General features: G+C 40.6%; 1 protein-coding gene across 1 annotated transcript in view; it reads right to left on the reverse strand.

Moving 5' to 3' along the window:
- Nucleotides 1-6,531: 6,531 nt before the first annotated feature.
- Nucleotides 6,532-23,867, reverse strand: part of OSBPL2 (oxysterol binding protein like 2) — a 256,311-nt gene continuing 238,975 nt past the window's right edge. Inside the window, exon 12 of the mRNA XM_044090414.1 lies at nt 6,532-6,891. Coding sequence (XP_043946349.1) covers nt 6,789-6,891 — 103 coding nt within the window. The 3' untranslated portion in view covers nt 6,532-6,788. The remainder of the gene's footprint in view (nt 6,892-23,867) is intronic.

A 23,867-nucleotide genomic window follows, 5' to 3' on the forward strand; every position in this document is an offset into this window, starting at 1 on the left:
TTTTCAAAAATTTACAGCATCAGGCATCTGCTTTATCATTCACACAGTGCAATATGTTCAACAAATCTTTGCTGTCTATTCAGTGAGGCTCTAATGAAGGAAAGAATTTCCCCTTCAAAGAAGGTGAGGATGGAGTGATAGTCTATAAACATCAATAGGAAAGCTCAACTGTAGTCTAAATCACTACAGCTAGTAAGGTTTCTGGCACTGGTGACGTAAAAGCCACCAGACCATGGACACTTACTGCACACATAACATCATGTGAACTTAGTCACAGCTGCCAGAACTTATACTTAAAGAGGTGTGAAATACTTATGTGATAGTTGGGTAGAAAGAAACTGCAATGAATCTACGAAAAACATTTACACTGTGACAAAAATGCTTTGGACTGAATAAGTAACTCAGCTGCAAGCACTTCTTTCATATTTATGCAAATTAATCACTGGTCTGAATGCTGCAAATTCAGTACAAAGATTAAACTGTTGCAAAATTTTTTGTGTGGTCTCTATTTGAAGATCTCCAGTAAGGTATACTGAATGCCAGCCACATAAATACCACTGTGAATGTTGAGCAAACAGCAGCATTTATTTTACAAGCTGGAACGAGTTTAGTCTGGTGAAAATGGATTGCTACATAAAGAGAAATCAGACAGCATATAACAGCACCCACGACTCCCTTTATGTTTGACACAGCCTAATCTAGTATCAAACCTCAAAAAGATGGGCTGTCTTGACCTTAATGTTTATGTCCTACCCGGAAACCTTACTAGCTTCAGTAATTTAGACTGCAGTTGGGTGTTATATTGATGTTTACGGACTACCACTCCAGCCTCACCTTCTCTAAAGGAAAAATTCTTTCCAGATACCAAGTACTGCTCATCACGGACAAGATGGCTGGAGATGCACAGAATGCTGGTAAAACTGCAAGATGGTCCCGAAGAGAGAGAAATGTCACAAATCATTCTGGGTACAGCTTCAAGGAAAAAATGACATGCATAACCTAGAGATGACAGCACTGATTGCAAAACCTGTGACAGGCCTACATTGCTTATCCAATGAAGGAAGGGCTACAGAATGAAACAAGCCTAAAGGAACAGATTGCAAGTGGGAAGCAGGTGAAACCCTTCAGATACCTCACAGGCATACCTCTCCACCTCTTAGCACAAAACTTCTCAACAAAGCCAGCATTAAGGGGGGGGGGGCAAAGGCCAGATATTACTGACAGTTTTTTTTAAATACTGCTCTTATAAACTTAGAAAGCTGTCAGAATAACAGGTTTGCATTAGCATGCATTTTCTGAGGATACAGTTCTGAAACTTAAATGCCTGTCATTATTTAGAGACTTCAGTCTTCGAAGATTTACCAGAAAAATAAATATTTTATAAGGAACACACCAACGTGAGTCAAAAATCTGGACATTTGGCAAAATTCTGGACAGTTGAGAGGTATGCTCACAGGTATAAAGTGAAGGGAAACTTTTTTCCTTGCAAAAATGTTTTGCGAAACTAGGAAGAGAACTGAGGTTTTATATAAAGGAAAATAACCTCATTCAGAATGCTACAGGACAGGAGGCAAAGGAGACATTTGATATTGGTCTTAAGAATACAAGACAAAAAAGACACTAGAGTTCTTCAAATGATATAGGTATACAAAGTTCCTAGTTCTAACTAAGTTATGGGAAGTCACAATGTGTAGACAAAAAAAAATACTGTAAATCACACCTAACTTTCTTGCATAGACTTCATACAAAATAAATCAATGGAACTCAGTTCTGATTACTTCTGTCTTGCAGCTTTTCTTAGATGACCTTCAGGTATCACTGCTGAACTATAAGGTGGTTTTTTTTTCATAAGACATTTCAGATACTACTTGGACTGTTAAGAAATGGGCATGTCCAAGACTGCAGGGAAAGTGCATTATGTTTACAGAATATTAAAATCAAACACAGGGGAAGCAGCTACATAGAAAGAGTTGTAGAACAGGGCGGCCAGTACACAACGAAAATCTCAGTGCTTCACAAACACATCTTTTATTACATTCAGAAAGATTTTTTGAATCAATCTTTGTTTACTCCATCTAGATGCAATAAAATTATAATTTGCAATATCAGTGTTCAGCACCTTTTTTAGATTAGCGATGACATAGAGCAGAAGGGAAAGAACGCCTGTCAAACAAAAATAACAGTAAGCAACTTCCCCAGACCTGTTTTAATAAAACAAAATAATACTTATAAAATGGGGCAAACTTTCACATTTCTATGGAGAATTATGTGAGTAGTTTAGAAAGTGAGAAGTACTGCGGATGAAACTGGCCACTTGCTGCATTAATGTATGCATAATGCTGGCAGACAACTCTGCCTGGATACCACCATGTAGGCATAGAAGCATTTGTGGGGGTCCTGCTCCATTTATTAAAAACATTCTTATCAAAAGTAAACAGATTTCTTTCCCGCCAGGGGATCCAGTATACAGTTGTGAAGCTAACCAGACAACCCAGTCTCTGTGGCATCTACACTCAAATATATGTAACTCAAATGAACCTTTCAGACTGCCCCCCCCCCAAAAAAAAATAAAATGAAACAAAATAACTAGTTACTCTAATCTTCTACCAAAAATAAAGTAAAATAAAGAGTTCATTCTCAGTGCTGAAAATGTGGAGAGCAAAAGTTAAACTGATGACTCGATCATTAGACTTCCAAATGTAGATACAAATGTACATTCAAACTTTTCCCATAACATCAGTAACATACAAACCATCGCTTGTTGTTTAAGAAATTTAAAACATATATGGCTTTTTTTCTATAAACATAGATCACTTTGGCAATACAACAATGAAAAAGAGGCAAACATGTCATACAGGTGAACACAAAAAAATATAAACAAACTAATGTTTAGTGAAGGGGCACTGCCAGCCATATAGTTCAGGACTTTTCATATTCTGTTACAATAATGTACTAAATTAGCACAGTTTTAGCACAGAATTTGATATGTTTTTTCTCAGGGCCGGATTTAGGCACAACCGAATAAGGCAATCGCCTACCGTGCTAGTTTATTGGGAAGAGGGCACGTCTTCTTTCATTGCTATTACTAATATTATAATTATTATTTTTAAAAATTTCCACAATTTGTGGAGAGTTCTGATTTCGGGGCATTTTAGAAGAGTCTTATCTACTATACAGCTTCGATCAGCAACAGTTGCAATTACTAGCATCTTACTGGTTGAACAGCAAAGCCAATGACAGACCAGTTTCAGGGAGTACAACTTCAATCAAGTGAGCCTCTCTCTCTCTCTCTCTCTGTCGATTCTCATTTTTTGCAAGTAATTTAAAGACCGAGTATCTTAGACCCATATGTATGGGTCTACTTCAGAAGACTGAAAAACCAAAAGACTGAAAATTCAAAATACTGAATGATGGAATTTACCCCTTCTCCACTGTTGTGCGATCTTGCAGTTGGTATATATAGTTAAGCAAGGGGTGTGTGGGGGGGTGAAATCCCTTCCCCCGACATGAGGGATGCAGGGGGGGCTTGTCCCCGCATTAAAAATATGTTCAGTATTTTGAATTTTCAGTCTTTTGGCTTGTCAGTCTTCTGAAGTAGACCTGGATGTATGTTTACTAAACAAATGTGTAAGATTTTTCTTATTGTATCATATGAAATGCACAACTGAGCTGTGGCGGATGGTAAATTATCTTGAGATTGTTTACAACAATAAACTCTGTTGTTTCTTTGTCGAGCTTTGGATGAGGATTTGCTGCCAGACAGTACCGGGAATTGATGACTGACAGGGCTAATGAAAAGTACAACAGTGCTCAGCTGCTAGATTCCTAAATCTCTGCTATTCTTTTATGTAGAGCAATTTCTAAACCTCTTTATTATGTAACCAAAGTTAAAAACACAATCTGAAACTGTGCTGTAATATACTACTGTTTGACAAATTCTGAAAATGTTGTTGTTGGCCTTTCGGCTTTTCCCGGTTAGGGGCCGCCACAGCGGAACTCCGATCTGCTAATGATTGGCAGAAGATTTTCACGAACGCCGAGGTGCTAGCTCGACGTCCAACCTTCAACGAAGGCACGCCCATTTAAGCATGTCTTTCGACACCCACCCAACCGCGGGGAGGACATGCAGACTCCACACAGAAGGCACTCCCCGCACTCCAGCTGAGAAACGAACGGGAGAACCGCTTGCTGTGAGGTAACAATGTTACCGCTGCACCACTGCGGATTTACCACAAATTCTGAAATTGTGCTGTGCTGTAACATATTATTGTTTTACAATATGAGTGAGGCTGCCCCCCACCATGATCCACACCCCCACTGTAAATGTCAAGAAATATAAAATTTTTATTTTAATATATTTTGGTGTCACCTCACAGCAAGAGGTTCTCCCATTCGATTCTCGGCTGGAGCGCCTTCTGTGAGGAGTCTGCATGTCCTCCCTGCGGTGATGTTTAACGACATGCAGGTAGGTGCGTGTGTGAATGGGTGTGCCTTCTTTGAAGTTGGGGGTCGGGCTGGCAACTCGGCACCGTAAAAAAATCCACTGCCAATCATTAGCGGACCAGAGTTCCGCTGTGACGACCCCTAACCGGGAAAAGCCGAAAGACATTAGTATTTTAATATATTTTGTTATTAAATGTTGCAATGACTGGGGGGGGGTCAGCTCTCCTTAAAATGCTAACATTTTGCAGTACATTACGGTGCACATACAATCCAAATCCAAGCAAGGAGAGGAGATGCGACATGCAAAACAAAGAAACGGTCACTTTCTGACACTAAATGGCACAAATTGTACATTTTTAGCTCCTTACAAATGTCTGATCAGAATTCCTGTGAGTTGTGATTTTTTTGTATTTCCTCAGGGCCGCACAGAGGTTTAAAACTAGTAAATGTATGCCCTGCAGAAGTCCTAGGTTTGATTTCTACAGTATCTGTTTGCTTACTGTATAACTCTGAGCAAGTCTCTTAACCAAAGAGTGCTCCTGTCTGAGCCTGAAATGGGTCCATGTGGATTAATGCCCTCTCCTAATTGAACTTTTTTTTTTTTAATAGTAGGTCTTCGGTGGTCTCCTGGACCACTTCCAAATAACTATCTACGAAACCTAAAATGTTTACAGTAAGTGACTTGAGGATGGACTTGGGTAAAGGATTGTAAGACCTGGTATGACTTGACTACTGTACATCCTATGGGTTTACCCTGGTAAATAGTCACCAATTATTTTAATCTAGCATGGCTGTGTTTTGGATGATTACTTATTTGTTTTGTAAAATGTTCAATACCAATTTACTTTTGCCTCAATATTGTGAATTTATACACAGGCAAAATTAGGCGTTATGGGTTTGGACCTTCTGCTGTAATTTTGATGGCCCACAGCACAACCCTGATTAGTGAAAGTGCAACTAGGAGGAGCATACAGGAGTTGTAGCCACTCGAGAGAGTATGGTACAGACGTTTCTAGAAATGGGAAACAGCACAGTTTGGTGCTGTAGGGGTGCCATGAAGTCCTTGACCTAGGGCTCCATTTCACCTAAAGCCGGCCCTGGTTTTGATTCTCAAGATTAAAAATGACTATTTGCTTGCACATTGAAAAGCAAGCAAGTTTATATTGTTACATTACAAATAAAGTCCAAGTGCATCTTGTCTGAATGCAGGAATGCTCCAATACTTAATGTACTCCTACTCATCTAATGATAAAGTGAAAAATACTGCAGGCGCCATCATAACTAGTGCCCACATACATTCCTAATTTTAGCAAGCAGGCAAGAGTAGCAGGTCAGAGAAATGAAAACAAACAAAATCAAGCTTATGGCGTTAAAAGGTTCTACAATGATATAAAGAGCATAAATTAAACAAGAACCAACACAAATCAATTGTGACATGAATTTCATGTATAAAATGGCATTAACACTGTGCAAAACCCATGATTCTCATCTTTGTGTAGTCTAGTTTCTATTATTTTTGAATGTGTAATCAGAAAACAATGTTCATTTCTGGTGAGGCTTTATGTGAAAGTCTGTTCTGACTTGGTCTGAACCATTGCCTAATGAGATCACAATCAAACTCTGCCACTCATATCTGTACATCCTTGTGGGAAGATGGCAACAAAGAGAATGTCAAGAATCCCCATGGAAAAAGAGGAACCCAGCTTTGGTGCTAATGATAAAGCTTCCAAGGTACTGGCCTATTCTAGCTAGACCAAGTGTCTCGCCACAAATGAAACAAGTGCAACTATCACTGAGGCAAAATGTCCAAGCAGAATCAGCTTTTTTGGGGTACAGACTTCTCTACACAGCACCTACAGTGGCACAGTTAACTAAGTGGCATCTTCTCATACTGCTGTTGCCTTCTGTTAGCACTGAACTTTGTGGTGGAGCAAAAAAGTCTTTCAACCAGTTAAGTTCTGTACCACCAGCTCAGGGTGCAACACCTTGAATTTCAAGCTATGGACTGATATGTGAGATAAAATAGCAGGACAACATTTTGTTTTAAGATAGTTAACCCTACATACCTCTTCAAAGACAAAACAGATATAGAGATGTACTTTTTTAATAAACTTTCTGAATGTAGCTTTACAGGGAGAACATCTTTAACCATACATAATATTTTTGGCAAATCATTGCATTTACAAGATCCGGATCCCAGATTTCTGAATAATGCTGACTTGACAAAGATGTTAGTTCTGTAAAAGACAGAACAAGGTCAACCAATATGTAATGAGATGCAAGATCATTTGCTCCACCACCCAAATGTCACTGTTCAGTGCTGGAATGACCACATCCCACATGATTCAGTAAATATCCGGACAGTCTGTGAAGTTTCTGTCAAAGTATCCTCCAGAGTAAGTCCACTCCAAAGTCCCTGTGTAGGAATGCGTCTTCTGCTGGAACCACCTGCAACATCACAAATGACACATTAGTCTATTTTCATGAATCATCCAACATTAAGTACAACAGCTTTCTTGAAACCATGCTCTATAACCATGCAGACTGCCCACAGGTCTGCGGTCAATACTACTTCCCCATACGTAAGTGCTAGTGCTTCTGTCCAGGAGATGTAAGAGAACTGTGCTGTAATACTCATACAGTGGCACAGCCAGTCTAATCATTATCAATAAAGGCTCAAGGTAACCATGAGAATGGGGTAAGTTACGAGTAAAAGGCACAGCAACCTTCCTGAAAAGAAACATGCATTTACTAGAATAGGTTCCACCTTCAAGTCATTCTGAATGAAACTGGCCCTTGGACACAGCTTCCATTTTGTCACATTGATCTTAAACTGTTTTTACAGTTTTAAAATAAACTTAAAGGTGAGCAACAGATATCTCATATAATGGAAGAAATAATAACATATGTTTTATATCTTTAATTTTCTGTACAAAAAAAAATAAAGTAAAACCAGTGCACATCATGATTCTGTTAAACAATGTTCTAGAATGGAGTTATGCTGCACAATGAAAACTGGTATACATTTACCCTGACAAAGTAGTGCATTGTTAGACAGTAGAAAGAGACAGAGAGCGACAGGGAGAGGAGATTAAACAAGACATATGTAATAACAATAGCACATCTTCGTGGCATTTCCGTCACCAGTACTCAATGCTGAAACAATGTACGTATGTACAAATACTTTCTAATTAATAACACATGTAATCAACAGTATGTATGTAATAACACATGTAATCAACAGTATGTATGCAACTTTTTGCCTATCCAAAACTGAGAGATGGCATCATGAAAAAAATGCAAATAATACTACATTTTAAGTCCTAAAAAGCAGCAGTGACAAACGGGAGGAAAAATGGTCAAAATAATATTTATTGGGAGGGGGAGCTATGAATAAACAAAGATGATGAAAGAAGAACGCACTATAACTGTGAATAAGTATACTTACCACAGCAGTAACTGTCACAGAGAAGTCACTATAATACTAAACTGTACCAGCTGGGTTTATGCACCTTTTATGTGTCTTCCCCCAGTCAGAATTTATAAAACAAGTCGCATCATCTTGATGAGAAACCAACATCTGGCTGCATACTGACAAAGGACACTGCAAGGCTACATTATAGACCTCTTCTGATTAATGTCTGTTCTGGTTCATTAAGCTGGAGCTCCATGCAGGTATGAGTGTTTGTGGTGGGCAAAAAGCCACCAAAAAGATTACACTTCTTACCCTGGGTCTATAGTCTATCAACTCTTACCTCAAGTCATAGGTACTCCTGTCTCTCTGCTAAGCTGCAGCAAGAGAACTCAATCCACCTTGGGTTCTGATCTACAAGTCCCCAAAACAAAGCTTTACTGCTCCAGCTACACCTTCTTACTCTTAACCCAGAAAGTGGAATACTACCCAGCCCCCAAACATGAAGGATATAACATCCTACAAAAGCTTCAGCCCACAATGTAGAGTTAACCTTATGAAAGAGGGTGAGTGTAAATGCCCTGCCTGTAACACATCACTTGGCCACTCCTTTAGCACATGCTGAGTGTAAATGCGCTGCCTGTAACGCATCACTTGGCCACTCCTTTAACACATGCTGAGGGTAAATGCCCTGCCTGTAACACATCACTTGGCCACTCCTTTAACACATGCTGAGTGTAAATGCCCTGCCTGTAACACATCACTTGGCCACTCCTTTAGCACATGCTGAGTGTAAATGCCCTGCCTGTAACACATCACTTGGCCACTCCTTTAGCACATGCTGAGTGTAAATGCCCTGCCTGTAACACATCACTTGGCCACTCCTTTAGCACATGCTGAGTGTAAATGCGCTGCCTGTAACACATCACTTGGCCACGCCTTTAACACATGCTGAGTGTAAATGCCCTGCCTGTAACACGTCACTTGGCCACGCCTTTAGCACATGCTGATAACCTCTTTTCACACTCTGCTTTACTGCTCTTGGATAAAGACATGTATATGCACACAGCTCTTCCTCCAATTCTTACTCCCACTCTCTTAGCTCTACCTCCTGCATAATGTCCTCCATATGTTTCATTCTTTATTCATTAACATTCTCTACTCATGAATATGTTATAATCATTAACGATTCTTAAATGTTACTGTTGGGATTTACAAATTATGTTTTTGTCCTTTTTTTTTTAAATAAGAAATATCTTTATTAAATTATCATGTATGACAGTCATTTATATAAATGACAATAAACACAGCGACACAATCTCAGTTACAAACATTATACATTACAAACCGTGCCAACATAACTGTAAACATTACACATCACTTATAATATATCCAGTCATTGTCAGTCGACCATTACACGGCTCATTCAGTTCCTGCCTTCTTTTAAACCTCGTTCCTCATCTACATGTATTGTTCCCACAGTTCTTATTTTTCCTATGTAATTTGCTCCTTCCCTTGTCTAAAGATCCCAATTCCAATTGTTTTACCTCTGTTACTATCTTTGCTACTTCTAGTAATGTTGGTTTAGAATTTGATTTCCATTTTCTAGTAATTGATTTTTGACAGCCATCAAAATTAGACTCGGTAAGGCCTTACCATATCTAGGCAATTCTGATTCTGTATCATAACTCGAAAAATAATTTCCTTAGTTACACCAATTGGCTCACCCAGCATCTCTGACAGAGCAGTCTACAAGGAATCTTTAAAGTCTGCCAACTCATTACACTCCCAGAAAAAAAATGTTCCCAGTTACCTTTCTTCCCCATCACACCGCCAACATTTGTTTTATACCCGAGGAAAAATTCTTTGGAGTCTACTTGGGATATAAAAATACCTATGTAAACATTTCCAAGCAAAGATCCTAAATCTTCTAGACTTTGTTGCATACGTGGAAGATGTATATATCCTCCAATGCATCTTTGTGAATTGCTTATCTAATCTCTCTTTGCAGTTCTTTCTAATTGATTCTTTTAGTTATCATGCAATACTTTATGTTCTACTAATTATTCATTTCTTAATGGCCACTTCTGTTCTAGAGTCTACTAAAAACTCTACCAGTGCTGGTCTTTCATTTAGGAGCCCAATATTTCTTTATCTTTGCCTATACTACGATATCATTCCTTGATAAGGAAGGCTATCTCTAACCTGCAGTCCAAATAAATTCTTGGCATCTTTCCACTCTATTATGTTTCCCTATCTAGTTATTTGCTCCCAATACATTGGTTCCTTTGCCAGTTTTCTCCAATAAATTCCAGCCCCCTCTTGCCTATTGTCTACATCCCTAATTGCAGTCGTCCTTATCATCAGAATCTCCTTTTTCCATTCTCGTGTTGTCTTGTTCTTAGAATACTTTCTGCTACTTTATGAATATAATATTCTGTATGACTGTTGTTATTCTTGAATGGTATATCTAAAGACTCAGTTTTAACTAAAGAATTTATTGCAGCCTTCAGTGAATGTGGTTTTAAGATTATGAAAGCTCTCATTAAATTTAATGAAAAGGAGAACAACTTATTACTTGGTGAGACTAATGAATTAAATATGTCACTTAATGACTTGATGTATCAAGTTAGATCACTTGAATATGGTAGAGTTTTTAAAGATGATGAAATAGTGATAGAAAAGGCTAAAATTTAAAAAAATGTAATAAATTAGAAAGAGATGAAATTGAATATAAAGAAGGGAAAGCTTATCTCATCCCTAAAGTTTACAGGGAAGTAAATATTGTGGGAAGAAATAGCCAGGGAATTGTTACGGCTAGGCTTCTATAGGCCCTAGGACCGATAGCCTAGTACCAACCTATGAAGTACACATCAGCAGTTAATTCAAATGCAGATACCACCGAATTTAATTACCGTCATCAAAGTGATAATGGCGGTGATTTTTTTAGATACTACAGAATCCCCCCTCCACCTCCACCATTCGGACAGGATAGCAGAGAGAAGGAAAAATTTATACAAGGGGTACAGAGAGAGAATCATTACCAGCAAATCAAGTCACCTGGCGAACGCCACCACCAGCACAGGAAAAGCAGTCATTAAACAAACCTGTCACAAGCTTATTCATGACTGACTTATTTACTTTCAGTCATGACTGTATTAGTCATACACATCTTAAATTGTTTAGTACGGGCTTTACTTTTGTACCCAAATTGAAGTTCGATGTAGCTGATGCCATATTGGATTTAAAGCTCTTTGTGTGAAAAAAAGAAGTTATATCTTACCATAACATTCCATCTGTATTGTTGATCCTCATTGAGTCATTACGTATGGGTATCAGTTCCGACCTCGGAACCGAGCCGGACATTTTCCTAGATCACGTCAGCTACAAACTCTTGAGCTAAACTCTTACCCATAATCCCCCTCTCCCTGTTAACTCAGATTGAGTTTGCAAGTCAAAAGAAGGTAGAGGCTACCTCTGGTCAAATGACCTAAGAGAACCGGATGGTGAGATCCACTAGAAGCCACAGGAGGGGGAAGGAGGGAGGGTCGTAATGACTGAACGAAGATCAACAATACAGATGGAACATTATGGTAAGACATAACTTCTTTATCTGATATTGTTAATCCTCGTTCATTCCTTACACATAGGACAGAGTCCCCAGCTACCTCTATTCCTGGGAGGCTCACATGGAAGGACATTCCTGAGCACCACAGAACCAAAAGATGCTCTTCCCTTGGAGGCCAAATCCAATTTGTAATGATTGATGAAGGTATGAGGCGTAGCCGAAGTTGCAGCTGCACAGATGTCATGTAAAGAAGCTCTGGCATGGAAGCAGAAGTTGCCACCGACCTTGTCGAATGAGCCTTCATGGTAGTAGGCAACGGAATATTACGTTGTATATAAATGAAGGTCACACAGCCTTTCAACCATCTAGCTAATGTGACCTTAGCAACAGCAGATCCTAATCTAGGTCCAGAATAGGCCAAAAATAACTGGTCAGATTTACAAGAGGACCTAGTCCTGTTTAAGTAAAAATGGATTTGTCAGTGAATATCTAGGGTATGTAGGCAATATTCTCCTCTGTTTGAATGATTGGGAAAGAAAACTGGCAATTCAATGGTTTGATTAATGGACATTTCAGAGATCACTTTTAGCAGAAATGAAGGATTAGTTCTCAAAGACAATCTGTCTCTATGAAAAATCAAGTATGGACTCTTGATGCATAAAGCTTGAAGCTCAGGGATACATCTGGCAGAAGTAATGGTGACGAAAAACAAGGTTTTCCATGACAAATATTTGAGGTCGCAAGAAGAAGCTGGTTCGAAGGGTGGCATTGTCAGAGCTTATAGAACTAATGACAGATCCCATGGTTGAATAGGTTCTCTAAAAGGTGACTTCAGATGATTCACACCTTTTATGAAGGTCTTGCACAATTTGTGTGACATAAGAGAGGTGTCTTGGACACCGTCATGGAAATTAGATATTGCAGCCAAATGAACTCTAATGGTACAGGCCGATAGACCCGATTGAAAAAGGTCAGCCAGATACTCTAGTATTATCGACACTGGTGCTGAGAAGGGATCTACTTGTTTTTCTTTCAGCCAACAGGTAAATCTTTTCCACTTGCTTAGATAAGTAATTCTAGTGGAAGACTTATGAGATACAATGAGAATGTCACGTACTGGTAAAGAAAGATCATTCTGCCTGGCAATCAAGGGAATTGGAGTAGCCAAGCTGTGAGCTTCAGGCTGTCCAAATTGGGATGAATCAGGTTCTGCGGATGTGAGATCAACTCCGGGGTTGGATGGAGAATCCATGGTTGATCTAGTAGGTGAGGCCAAAGGAAGGGTAACCAAATATGACAAGGCCAATATGGTGCTATGAGGATCACCTTGCTCTTCAACCGACGAACTTTCTTCAGAAACTGGGGAATGAGGGGAAAAGGTGGAAATGCATAAAGAAGACCCGAGGGCCAATCGTGGACTAGAGTGTCCCTGGGTGACTGTCCCAGAGGGGGAATCAGGGTGAAGTAGTTGCTGCATTTGTAGTTGGTCGGGGATGCAAAGAGATCGCAGCAAGGATGGCCCCAGCGGTGGAAGATCTCCGCTGCTATCAAGGGATTCAGGGACCACTCGTGAGGTTGAAGAATGCACTTGCTGAGTCTGTCTGCTATCACGTTGGAACACCTGGGAATGTGCATTTCTAGAAGAAAATGGTTGGTAGCCATCGCCCATTGCCATATCCTCATGGCCTCTCAACAAAGGGGGTAAAGATTTGGTTCCACCTTGTTTGCTGATGTACCAGACCACCGCCACATTGTCTGAATAAATAGCAATCGTCCCAGATGGCAGGAGGGGATGGAATGCTTGCAATGTCAGAAGCACCGCCCTCAGCTCTAGAACATTTATATGCAGTTGGGCCTCCAATTCGGACCAAGTGCCTTGGACTGTCTGTCCCTGACATAGCCCCCCACCCCCACCCCATCAGGGAGGCGTCCGTGGTCACTGTAGCCTTGGGTTGCTTGGGGGGAGAAAGGGCGAGACCATTGTGATGGATTGTGTGCCATCCACCAATTTAAATCCTGTTTGCACCTGTGGGTTACTAGAAACTTGGCTGAAAGAGGATGCTGAAAAGGATACCATTGGGTGAGCAGTAGCCATTATAGAAGCCTCATATGAAACCTGGCCAGGGGGACAGTGGTAATGCAGGCTGCCATAGAACCCAAACAGCTGTAGGACAGAGTGAGCTGTGGATTTCTCCATTGAAAGGATTGGGATCAGTTATTGCTTTATCCTTAGAATTCTATGCTCTGGAATGGCAGCTCTGCAGTTCTTTGTATCCAAGATAACCTCTATGAATTCTGTGGACTGAGATGGGGTGAGACTGGAGTTCTGCCAGTTTATGGTTATGCCTAGCCTTTGTGCAGTGAGGAGAGAGTATGTCAGGGCTTCTTCCAATAGATGTCTGGTGGGGACGGAAATGAGCCAGTCATCTAGGTATGGAAACACCTGGAATCCTTGTAGTCGCAAGTGAGCTGTGACGACTGCCATGCACTTTGTGAACAATCTGGGGGCTGTTGAGAGTCCGAAGTGCAGTACTCTGAACTGGTAGTGACTGGCTCCCGCACAGAAGTGCAGAAATCTTCTTGATGGCCTGTCCACTTTTATGTGGTAGTACGCATCTTGAAGATCTATCGAGCACATCCAATTGTCTTTTTCCAAAAGCGGGAGGACAGACTGTATTGTGACCATCCGGAATTTCTGTACTCTCACAAACTTGTTCAATACACACTGAGATCCAAAATTGGTCTCCAGTCCCGGTTTTCTTTGGCACCAAAAATAGTCTTGAGTAGAAACTGGATCCTATCTGGACTGGAGGGACTATTTGGATGACTCTTTCATAGCAGCTTTTCTATCTCTAGTGCTGCTTCTTCCCTTTGACTGTGTGGAACATCTGGAAGGTTTTTTGAAGGGACAGGACAAAGATTGAGGGGATATGATAACCTCTGCTTATAATCCTTTGTACCCAAGTATCGGTGGTGATGGTTAGCCAGGCAGAAGGGTACAAGGAGAAACGACCCCCAACCACCTCCAGAGGAAAGGAGTTAGGCCGCTCTTCAGGAGCGCTGGTAGGATTGGCCAGGGAAAGAGTCCCTGGAACCCTGGTTATGCAGACCCCCTCTGCCCCGAAAGGAGCATCTTCCCTGTGAGTTTCCCCCTCTGCCTCTAGGGGAGAACTCAGCCTATGTGTCATGGGAATGACCCTGAGATTTCTTGAGCAATACCTTCCCACTCTTTTGGTTTCGGGAGAAAGCACGTTGAGGGGAAGAATAATGGACACCTACGGCAGAGAAAGGGTCTTACCGTCCTGTTCACATCTGGCCAGTGTGCTTTTAACTTTGGGTCCAAACAAAGAAGAGGCCTCGATGGGAGTGTTAAGAAAGGAAGCCTTAAAGGGTTCTGCGAAATTGCAAAAGTGCATCCAGGCTTGTCATCTCAAGACCACAGCTGAACCCGTCGCTCTAGCTGCTCCTTCTGATGTGTGAGATATCAATCGCATACAGGAGTTAGATATTGACTCATCAGACATGGCACCAGCCAAGGTTTCAGAGAGCTCGGAAATCAGATCCCTTTGAAGCCTGGTAAAGTGTACCACATAATTCAGGGACATGATCGTAAAGGTCGCTGATGCAAAGGTGCACTTCCCTATCCTGTCCAGGGCCCGGGACTCTTTGTTAGGCGGATGGACAGTCTGGCTTTCTTCTTCCACCATATCCTTTTTTGTTGCGGCCGCCACCACCACAGCATCCACAGGAAGACCTTTAGACCAATGGGGATCCATAGCAGGAGGGGACAAAATCTTATCTGGCCTACTGGGAATAGCCTCGACGGTGTCAGGAGCCTTCCATGCATGCTGCACAATGAGCCGGACAAGTTCGTCAGCAGGTGGAGTAACCCAGGAGGTAGGGGGCCAGGCACAAAAAGCATACAGGAACACAGACTCCTCAGAGGTCAGATTAGAGGGCTGCCAGTCACCTCTCTGTTTAAGGATTTTTGAGGATATCACCAAAGGATACCTCAGAGGGTGAGCGAGGGGATCCTTCCCCCTCATCAAAGTCTGTGTCTTCAGTGAGGGACTCCTCTGTGGACTCCATGTGCTTCCTCTTACACTAACTTTTCCGGTGGACTTTCTCAGAGGGAGAAGCTGGGGAAGACAGCGGAAAAGGGGTTTCCTGTGGGAATATGTCCTGAGGCCCTTGCACCCAGTGTCCGCTAGGTGTGACTTGTGAAAACAGTGTACCAGAGGATGGCGGGGGTATAGACAGCACAGTAATGCCAGCAGAAGCCAGAGCCTTCTCCATCAATTGAAAGGCTGGTCCACCTGAAGAGGGGTGAGTGTTCAGGACAGGGGTCACCCCTCCCCTAAGTGGCTCAGCCTGCCGACTCGGAGTACCCGGATGGCTGTGAAACAACAAATTACGAATGTCACAACTGTCATCCTGGGTCATAGCAAAACTCTCCTGCCACGAAGGCAACTCCGGTTCCTTAGTGAGATCCATAAAGGGAACCGCAGAGGGGGAAGACTGTGCTATATCAATAGACTTCAAAGGCAATGAAGGAGAAGAATAAGCAGGGGTCTTTGGAGATGGGTGATCACCTCCCAAGGAAGGATAGGTCCTGGGGGGTGGGACACCTCTGGCCAGAAGCACTTGATCCACAAGACGCCTCACGTCGTGTTCGGAAAGGCTTCTAGTGGACCTCACAGAGACTGAGGGAGAAACAGATCTGTCCACAGAAGAGACAATCTCGGTGCCCACCTCACCAGTCTGCACCGAGAACAACGGTGCCGAGAGAGACTGGACTACGGGTGTCTGCACCGAGGAAATCATTGGTGCCGAGGTCACGGTCTGCACTGACATAAGGATTGGTGCCGAAGTGGTTGCCGGTACCGAAGCTGGAACCGACAAAATTGGAGCCAATAACTGAGGCGTCGGTTCCGAGTAAGATGTCTGAGCCGATTTGGTCAAGGTCTGCACTGACTGAACGGTCGGTGCCGATGTAGTAGTTATAATAGTCTGAACTGAGGAGCCCCTCGGTGCCGATATATTGAAGGCTACAGGAGAAGACAGAGCCGAGATCACTGATGGTGCCGAAGACCTCGGTGACGAAGGTCTAGGCACCGAAAGCACTGGGGCTGACTGAGTGAGCTCCAAAGCAGAAACTTTAGCCTTCTTAGGTCTTGGTTGGCGGGAGTCCCCAGCCGGGGACGAAGGCAAAGACTTGGCCTTAGTAGGACCATCCAAAATTTTCTTATGGGCTCTAGGAGGGGTTGAAGCCTCCGACCCAGAAATAGCCTCTGAAAAGGGAGATTTGAGAAGTCCTTTCAGCAACAACTTATTTTTCCTTTCCAACAAGGTTCTGTTAGAAAAAGTTTTACAAATAGCACAGGGTGGGTCAACAGATAAGTGGGACACACCCAAGCAATAAATGCACAAAGAGTGTGCATCTGATGTAGGTAATTTGTGTCCACAATCAGAACACCTTTTAAATCCCGGACTACCTTTCTTATCTGCCATGATAGAAAAAGGGGACAGTAGAAAAGGTACCAGCAATGGTACAAAAGAATACCCGAAGGTATGAAGAAAAGGACGAGATTACCAATGATGGTAAGGGAGAAATACCTCACGGTAAAAGGTGCAGAGTAAAGAGAAGAAAACTCAAGAAAATATGGTCGCTAGATGCGATAGGGTAAGAGACAACAAAAACAAACTTTTCTGACAGAAAAAGTTATATATATGTCTAGTCTGACAACAAATAACTATACTTAGCTCAAGAGAAGCAGCTTGACACGACCAAATGGCAATGCGGCAAACGAAATCTGGGGTAACAGGGAGAGGGGGATTATGGGTAAGAGTTTAGCTCAAGAGTTTGTAGCTGATGCAAACTTGGAAAATGTCCGGCTCGGTTACGAGGTCGGAACTGATACCCATACGTAAGGAATGAACGAGGATTAACAATATCAGATTTAAATTTTAAGGTACTAGTTAAAGACCATGCCATTACTACCTATTCAAGGTCAACTTTCAATAGAAAAAGTACTTTTAATCCTCCCCTACACTCTACCTTAAGTTTATTTGAAAAGGCTTGTGAATAAGAGATTAGAAAATTAGGAGTGTTTCTATTATGCCATTTGTTAATAATCTTACTAAAGATGAAAGAACACCAATGAATGAGTTGACAAAAAAAATGTGAACTAAAAATTATGAAGCCAGACAAAGGCAGAGGGGTAGTGCTAATGGATTCTATAGATTTCATATCTAGAATGCATGACTTACTTAATAATGAAAATCTATACACAAGGGTCTCTAAGAATGGAGTACGTAGTTTTTATTACAAACTAAATCTGATTCTGAAGGACCTATTAGACCAGAAGATGACAGATTACAACTTATTCATGGTTTTGATTGGTGAGTATCCCATACATAAAGAATATGCACAATCCACCCTTAGGTCCTACTGTGTCAGCTGCAGGATCGAAAACACATCCTTTAGCATTATATACAGATGTTATGGTAAATACTTTTTTGACTAAACATCCTTACATTCTAAAGGACTCATGGAACTTTTTAAGTAATAACAAACAAGAAACGTTACCATGATGAATGGTTTGGTCACTACTGATGTTACTGACCTATTTTCATGCATACCCCACAATACTGGTAAAGACTGGTTTTGTGAAGCATGTTTGCAATGTGAGAACCTACAGAATTTAAATAATATTTTAGCCGAATTTTTAGAAATGACACTGAAAAATAACTTCCTGTTTTTAGAGGGTAGTATTATAAGCAGGTGACTGGTGTAGCAATGGGCGCAGCGTGTGCCCCTTCATATGCAAACATAGTACTTTGGTATTGGCAGCACCACTCTGTTTTTAACTCAGATTATAACAGTCGAATGTGTTTGTGAATTACTTAAACACCACTACAGACTTTCTTAGATTCACCTTTTCCTTACCTGGTGAGCAGTATTAATTATTTAGATGTGGTACTTTATAAGGATACAGAGTTGCATATATTTAAGTCTAAGCTTTATAGAAAGCCAACTTTTTGAATAATTTCTACACTATTTTAGTACACATCTCTGTCACAAAAGGAAATATTGCCAGCCCAGCTATCTAGAATTTTGTAAATAATTCTATGTCATTTGAGAATATTAATATGATTTATATATAAGTGTGACAGAAGGAGATACTGCCAGCACAGCTGTCTGGAATTTTGTAAATAATCATATGTCATTTGTGAATATCAACATGATTCATATGCTTGTCTTACAAATGTATTAGAACTGTATGTTATGTGTATATAAAACTGCTGGTACAGAAGTGTGTGTTGAACAGGGTTTGTACAGTACTGAGGCCTGGATGTGTGACCACAACGTGCCCTGCTGGATTAGAACAGAAATGTATATAAACTAAATACCTGTGGAAGTGTATATGTTTTAACAATGGGAACTAAGGATTAACTTGCAAAACGTCAAGAAAATAGTTGAAATTAAATTGTTTTATGATTGTGCTATAAAAGTTAATTTCATTGCAGAGGGCAGACAGGATGTCTAGAACTAGGGAGCCTTCTGCATTATATTGTATGTGTGTTATTGTTTTAGGACTTCCAGGATCTGCAAACATCTGAGGAAAAGCCTCTATTTATGTATTTTTCACAGGGAGATGCTAAATATTGGTAGTTTCTGACAATGGGGGTTTAGCTTGGGAACTAATGTTAGGTGACAAAAAGTGATGCCATACTGCAAGTATCCCAGCAGCAATATTCAACATATTAATTTAAGAACTCTCTAAGAGAGACAGAGAGAGAGAGAGGCACACAGAGAGAGAGGGCATTTTGTATTGTATTTTGTCTTTGACCTAACAAGAACATCCACTCACCACCTCTGCGCTTGTCTTGCTGTAAGTAAGTTAATTAGGGTATAGTAATTTATTTTAGATATAGTTAGAAATATAGTAAAGATTAGTTAAGATGTTTTCTGTATTTATTTGAGACTGCCCTGCAATGTTGTTTTAAATATTTCCTGTGATTTTGAAATCTGAAGTTACTGTGACGATTTATTGAGTATTTTCTTGTTCTTTTATTTATTATTAAATATATTTAAACCTATTTTTGTGGCTGATATTTCTGAGACGTGTTTAAGCACTGAGAGTACTTGCATATTTATTTGGTGACACTGTGGGCCACTCCTAATAGGCTTGTCTCTTGGTCAAACTACCATTTGGATTAATAGTAACATTACACACATTACTTTCTGCTTCCCTTTGGATCATCACTGTTCTGTTAACATTGTCAAATGTTTGCCTCCCCTCCACAAAAAATACACTGATCCATATCTATCAATTTTGGCATCACTTTTGTCATTCTTTTAGCCATTACAGAAACACTTTATAATCATGGTTTAGTATTGAAACAGTTCTGTATGAAGCTGAATCTGATGGGTCTTTGCCTTCTTTAGCCATTACTGCTACCGCCGCTTTCTTCCAGCATGCTGGTATTCTCCTCCTCTTAAAATACTGTTAAACAAACCCTTCCAGATCTTTATCAATTTTTTTCCCTCCTAGCTTCCAAACTTCCACAGAAGTACCATCTATTCTTGGGGACTTTCCTGTAGACTTGTTATACATCACAATATTTAACTCAGCTCCTCCTATCCTAACCATTAGTAATTCAGCCTAACCTACCTCTGACCTTGGCATATTTAATTCTTCCATAAACATTTCCATTTGTATCTCTTCTTGATTTCCATATTTCTCTGCTTTATACAGAATTTCCAAAATATTTCTAACACCTCTACAGGATCTCGTTACCTTCCTTGTTATAAGCTCCCTAATCTTGGTGACAGCCCTTTTTACTTTCTATTGCCTGAATCGTTGCGCTAAAAGCTTTTCTGCTGTAGAGTTATCAAAAATGGCTGCTTAACAGGTATCTTTCTAAACTCATGCATATTATCGAGGTGATCCCTTATTTTCTGTTTAGCATTCTGCAATTGCTGCTCTTCTTGTTCTATAGGATTCCCTCAAAATGATGTTTTTGCCTTATCTGCTAATGCAGTACAGTACAGACAGGGCCGGATGTGAAGAAAAAAAAAGGTGAATCGAGGAAACCAAGATGGGAGTACCAGAAAATGTGGTCTCGGACTTACCGAGGCTTTTGACTTAGTCTGGTTACAGGTTGCTGAGAGGAAAATTGGAGGGGTACGGGACAGGACTGTTACTGATGAACAACTGTTGCAACGTTGGAGTGGAACACAGATAGTTGTCCTGATGGAAGTAATGTGAAATACAAAGAAAGTGCCTAAGGAGTACATGGGTCAATCCTAGGTGACCCACTATTCCCTAGTGTGTTCATTTCAGACATAGCCGAACAATTATAAGCAGTCAGCCTCTTCCCTGATGATGCAAAATTAGGTGAACCAGCAACCGCGATGAGTTTAAGACAGGATTAGAAAGGCTGGACTAGTGGGTGGAGAGGTGGCAGAAAGGTTAAAAATGTTGACAAATCCACAGAAATCTTGAGTGACATGTCAGCAAGGGGAACTGAACTGATAATGGCATCACGGCAGGAATGGGATGTCGGTTGTTGCCCTCATGTAGATTGGACCACAAGATTGGACCACAAGAAAGTACAGTTGTGCAAGTGAACTTACCATGACAGATATTCTAACAGAACAATGTTACGGTAGAATAAGCTATTTGGGTTATATCCTATCCTAGGATATGACCACTGGCCACTTTCAAAGCTTTAGACAACCTTCCATATGCTTGTACTACTAGTTGCTTGAGCAGAGCCACATAAAAAGGCAGTTTGGTCACCACAATTTTCACAGTTTTCCTGTCCCAAGAAGGGAGGCTACAGGCATAAAAGGAATAATGTTAGGAAAGTAACACTCACACAAGAACCACTGTAACTACATATACAAGGCTGAGGTGGGAGCCTAAATCGAACTTAGTCCCAAAATAAAGCATCCTGATCAAGTATGGACATGAATTTCAAGTACAATTCTGGACAGCAGGGCCAGTGCTAGAGTAAAGTACAATATACTTTACTCAATGTGTTACTTTAGACAAGAATAAAACGTGCAAGCCAGTATTAACCTTTAATGGGATATTTCATTTTTGTGTTACTCTAACATATACATCCTGGATTACAGTGCTATTTCCACAGAAAATTATGTGATGGGTTGTATTAGCTCATTCAGAAATTATTTATTTATTTTATTTATTGTTTTATTTATTGTTTGTTAACCGGGTTAGTCCAGCTGGGCTTGTGGCTCATTTTTGGTGGAGACCCGAGGAGAAAAGCTCCAATACATAAAAAAAGTACACAGTTTTGCATCATTATAATATATCTAAATATACAGAATATGCATCATTATATGATGTTAAGTTCAAAAAGTTGGAAACTTACAAAGGCAAAATTACAGAGAGTTGCCACATTAACAGTAGATAAAGTGAGTAGCATGTGTCACTATGTACAGGAGTAACAGTTTTACAAGTAATATATACACACTGGTTTGCAATTTAGAGCTTGTCAGTTTGAGAATACGAGTAAGGTAGGCCAGAGGCACGCATGCAAAAGATTTTTGGAAAGATATTCTGAGCAAGATCTCTGAATTTTGTTAAAGTTGGCAAAGAAACGATTTTAGGTGTGGAGTCAGTAGTGTGGGTGTTTTAGGTGGGAGCATGTGAAGGACATCCCCATTTGGAGGAGAGATGGGAGAGAAGCATGGATTTGAAGTTGTTGTGGTTAGGTATATTATGTAGTGGTGTGGGGAGATTGTTCCATAGCTTGGCTAAATGGCAAATGAATGCAATGAAAACAGCAGCAATGAATGCTGGCCTTCTGGTTTTGTATGACCACTCAGACTGATTACACGGCCCGCACTTCATCACTGATTACTACTTCATTAACATATAAATATGACTTAACATGCTGTAGAATCACCACTTAACAAGATCATACCTGGAAAACAAATGGCCTCACAGGGACTGAAAATGGTGTTAGTCAATGACCCAGTATATATCTGAAACTGTTTATGGTAGCAAAATGCTTCTTTGCTGCTACACATTTTTACTACATTTTGTCTCTAGTGCAATTACGTACCAGCACAGTATGCCAGCTATTTAAAACTAGTTACTAAAAAAAAAAAAAAAAAAAACCACAACAGCACACATCTGAAGCTGTAAATGCAGTACAATCACAACTGCTGTTGAACTGTCAGATGAATAGTTACCCTTAAGATCACGGACATCAATGCACATCTTAAGTAAGTCTAAGTAAGTAAAGGTGCAATTTAAATTTAATCAAATGAAAACAATAGGTGGAACAAGTGTTTTTTATCTGCTGTCAAATACCTTTGTCCTCCTGGGTTAGATAACTGCATTCACACTCCACTTCTATCACTGTCAAAATACCTACCAATCTGATCTGCTTCTTTGTCTCTCTCTCTCTCTCGTGTGGATGTAGTTGTCCGCTTACACATAAGATGGTGACCCCCACTAGCAGCCTGGTTATTAAGGGCTACACAGACTCATACAAGAAGATGCCAGAAGCAACACTGTACATAGACCAGTCTAAACAAGGAAGCTCTAAAATGTACCACGACCAACTAGGACACTGAGAATCTATGCAAAAACCATATTTCCAATCCAAAATAATAATCAGGACTAAGCCGAATCTTGTTTAGCGGATTTAGTAGCAGAAGACATTCTCCATCCTGCACAAGAACGAATTACAAGTTAAATCATTACAGTGTATAAGGACTTAAGTTAAACTAATCTGTATTCAGAAATTATGTGAAAGGTAATTGATCACTGGTATGCTATTGATTGGCAGTGGAGTTTTTACGGGTGTCCGAGCCCCCAGCCGCCCCCAACCTTTCAAGTCAAACATACACATACACACACGCCCCTACCTGCATGTCTTTAAACCTCACTTGATTGCAGGTTCTATAATGGATATCATTACTTGTTAATCATAGGAAAACACATGATTTAACAAGATTCAAAATTCCATAGTAACAAATGTAAGTAAAAGGGGTTGGGAGATGTTGTTAGGTTAGTTTCGTGAGAGCACTATAAGAAGTGAAAAGGACCACGAGAGTGGTCCAGAGGGTGTGTGTGATATGGGGTCAACTGGGGGCAGCAAGGGCAAAGTAGGAGTTTATGGGCGAAAGGAAGCTGATGGAATGAGAGGAGATTTGGGAATTCAAGCCAGTTAAGTTGATTTAGAGAATGACAGTGGTAGGCACGGTAGGGGGCACCAGTAGCAAATTTGGCAGTTTGATTGTAGCAGATGTTAAGCTTGGCCATTTCAGTTTTGGGTAAGTTGGTGAAGATGGGAGCAGTGTAGAATAGTGTGGCGAGGAGGTGGGTTTGAGCTATGGTTATTCTGGCAGGTTGGGTTAGAATAAGCAGTTACGTCAGTACATCACTGCACTGTGCTTGT

Source organism: Protopterus annectens, chromosome 12.part0 (genome assembly GCF_019279795.1).
Source record: "Protopterus annectens isolate FY-2018-M chromosome 12.part0, PAN1.0, whole genome shotgun sequence".
Classification (NCBI taxonomy): Eukaryota; Metazoa; Chordata; order Ceratodontiformes; family Protopteridae; genus Protopterus; species Protopterus annectens.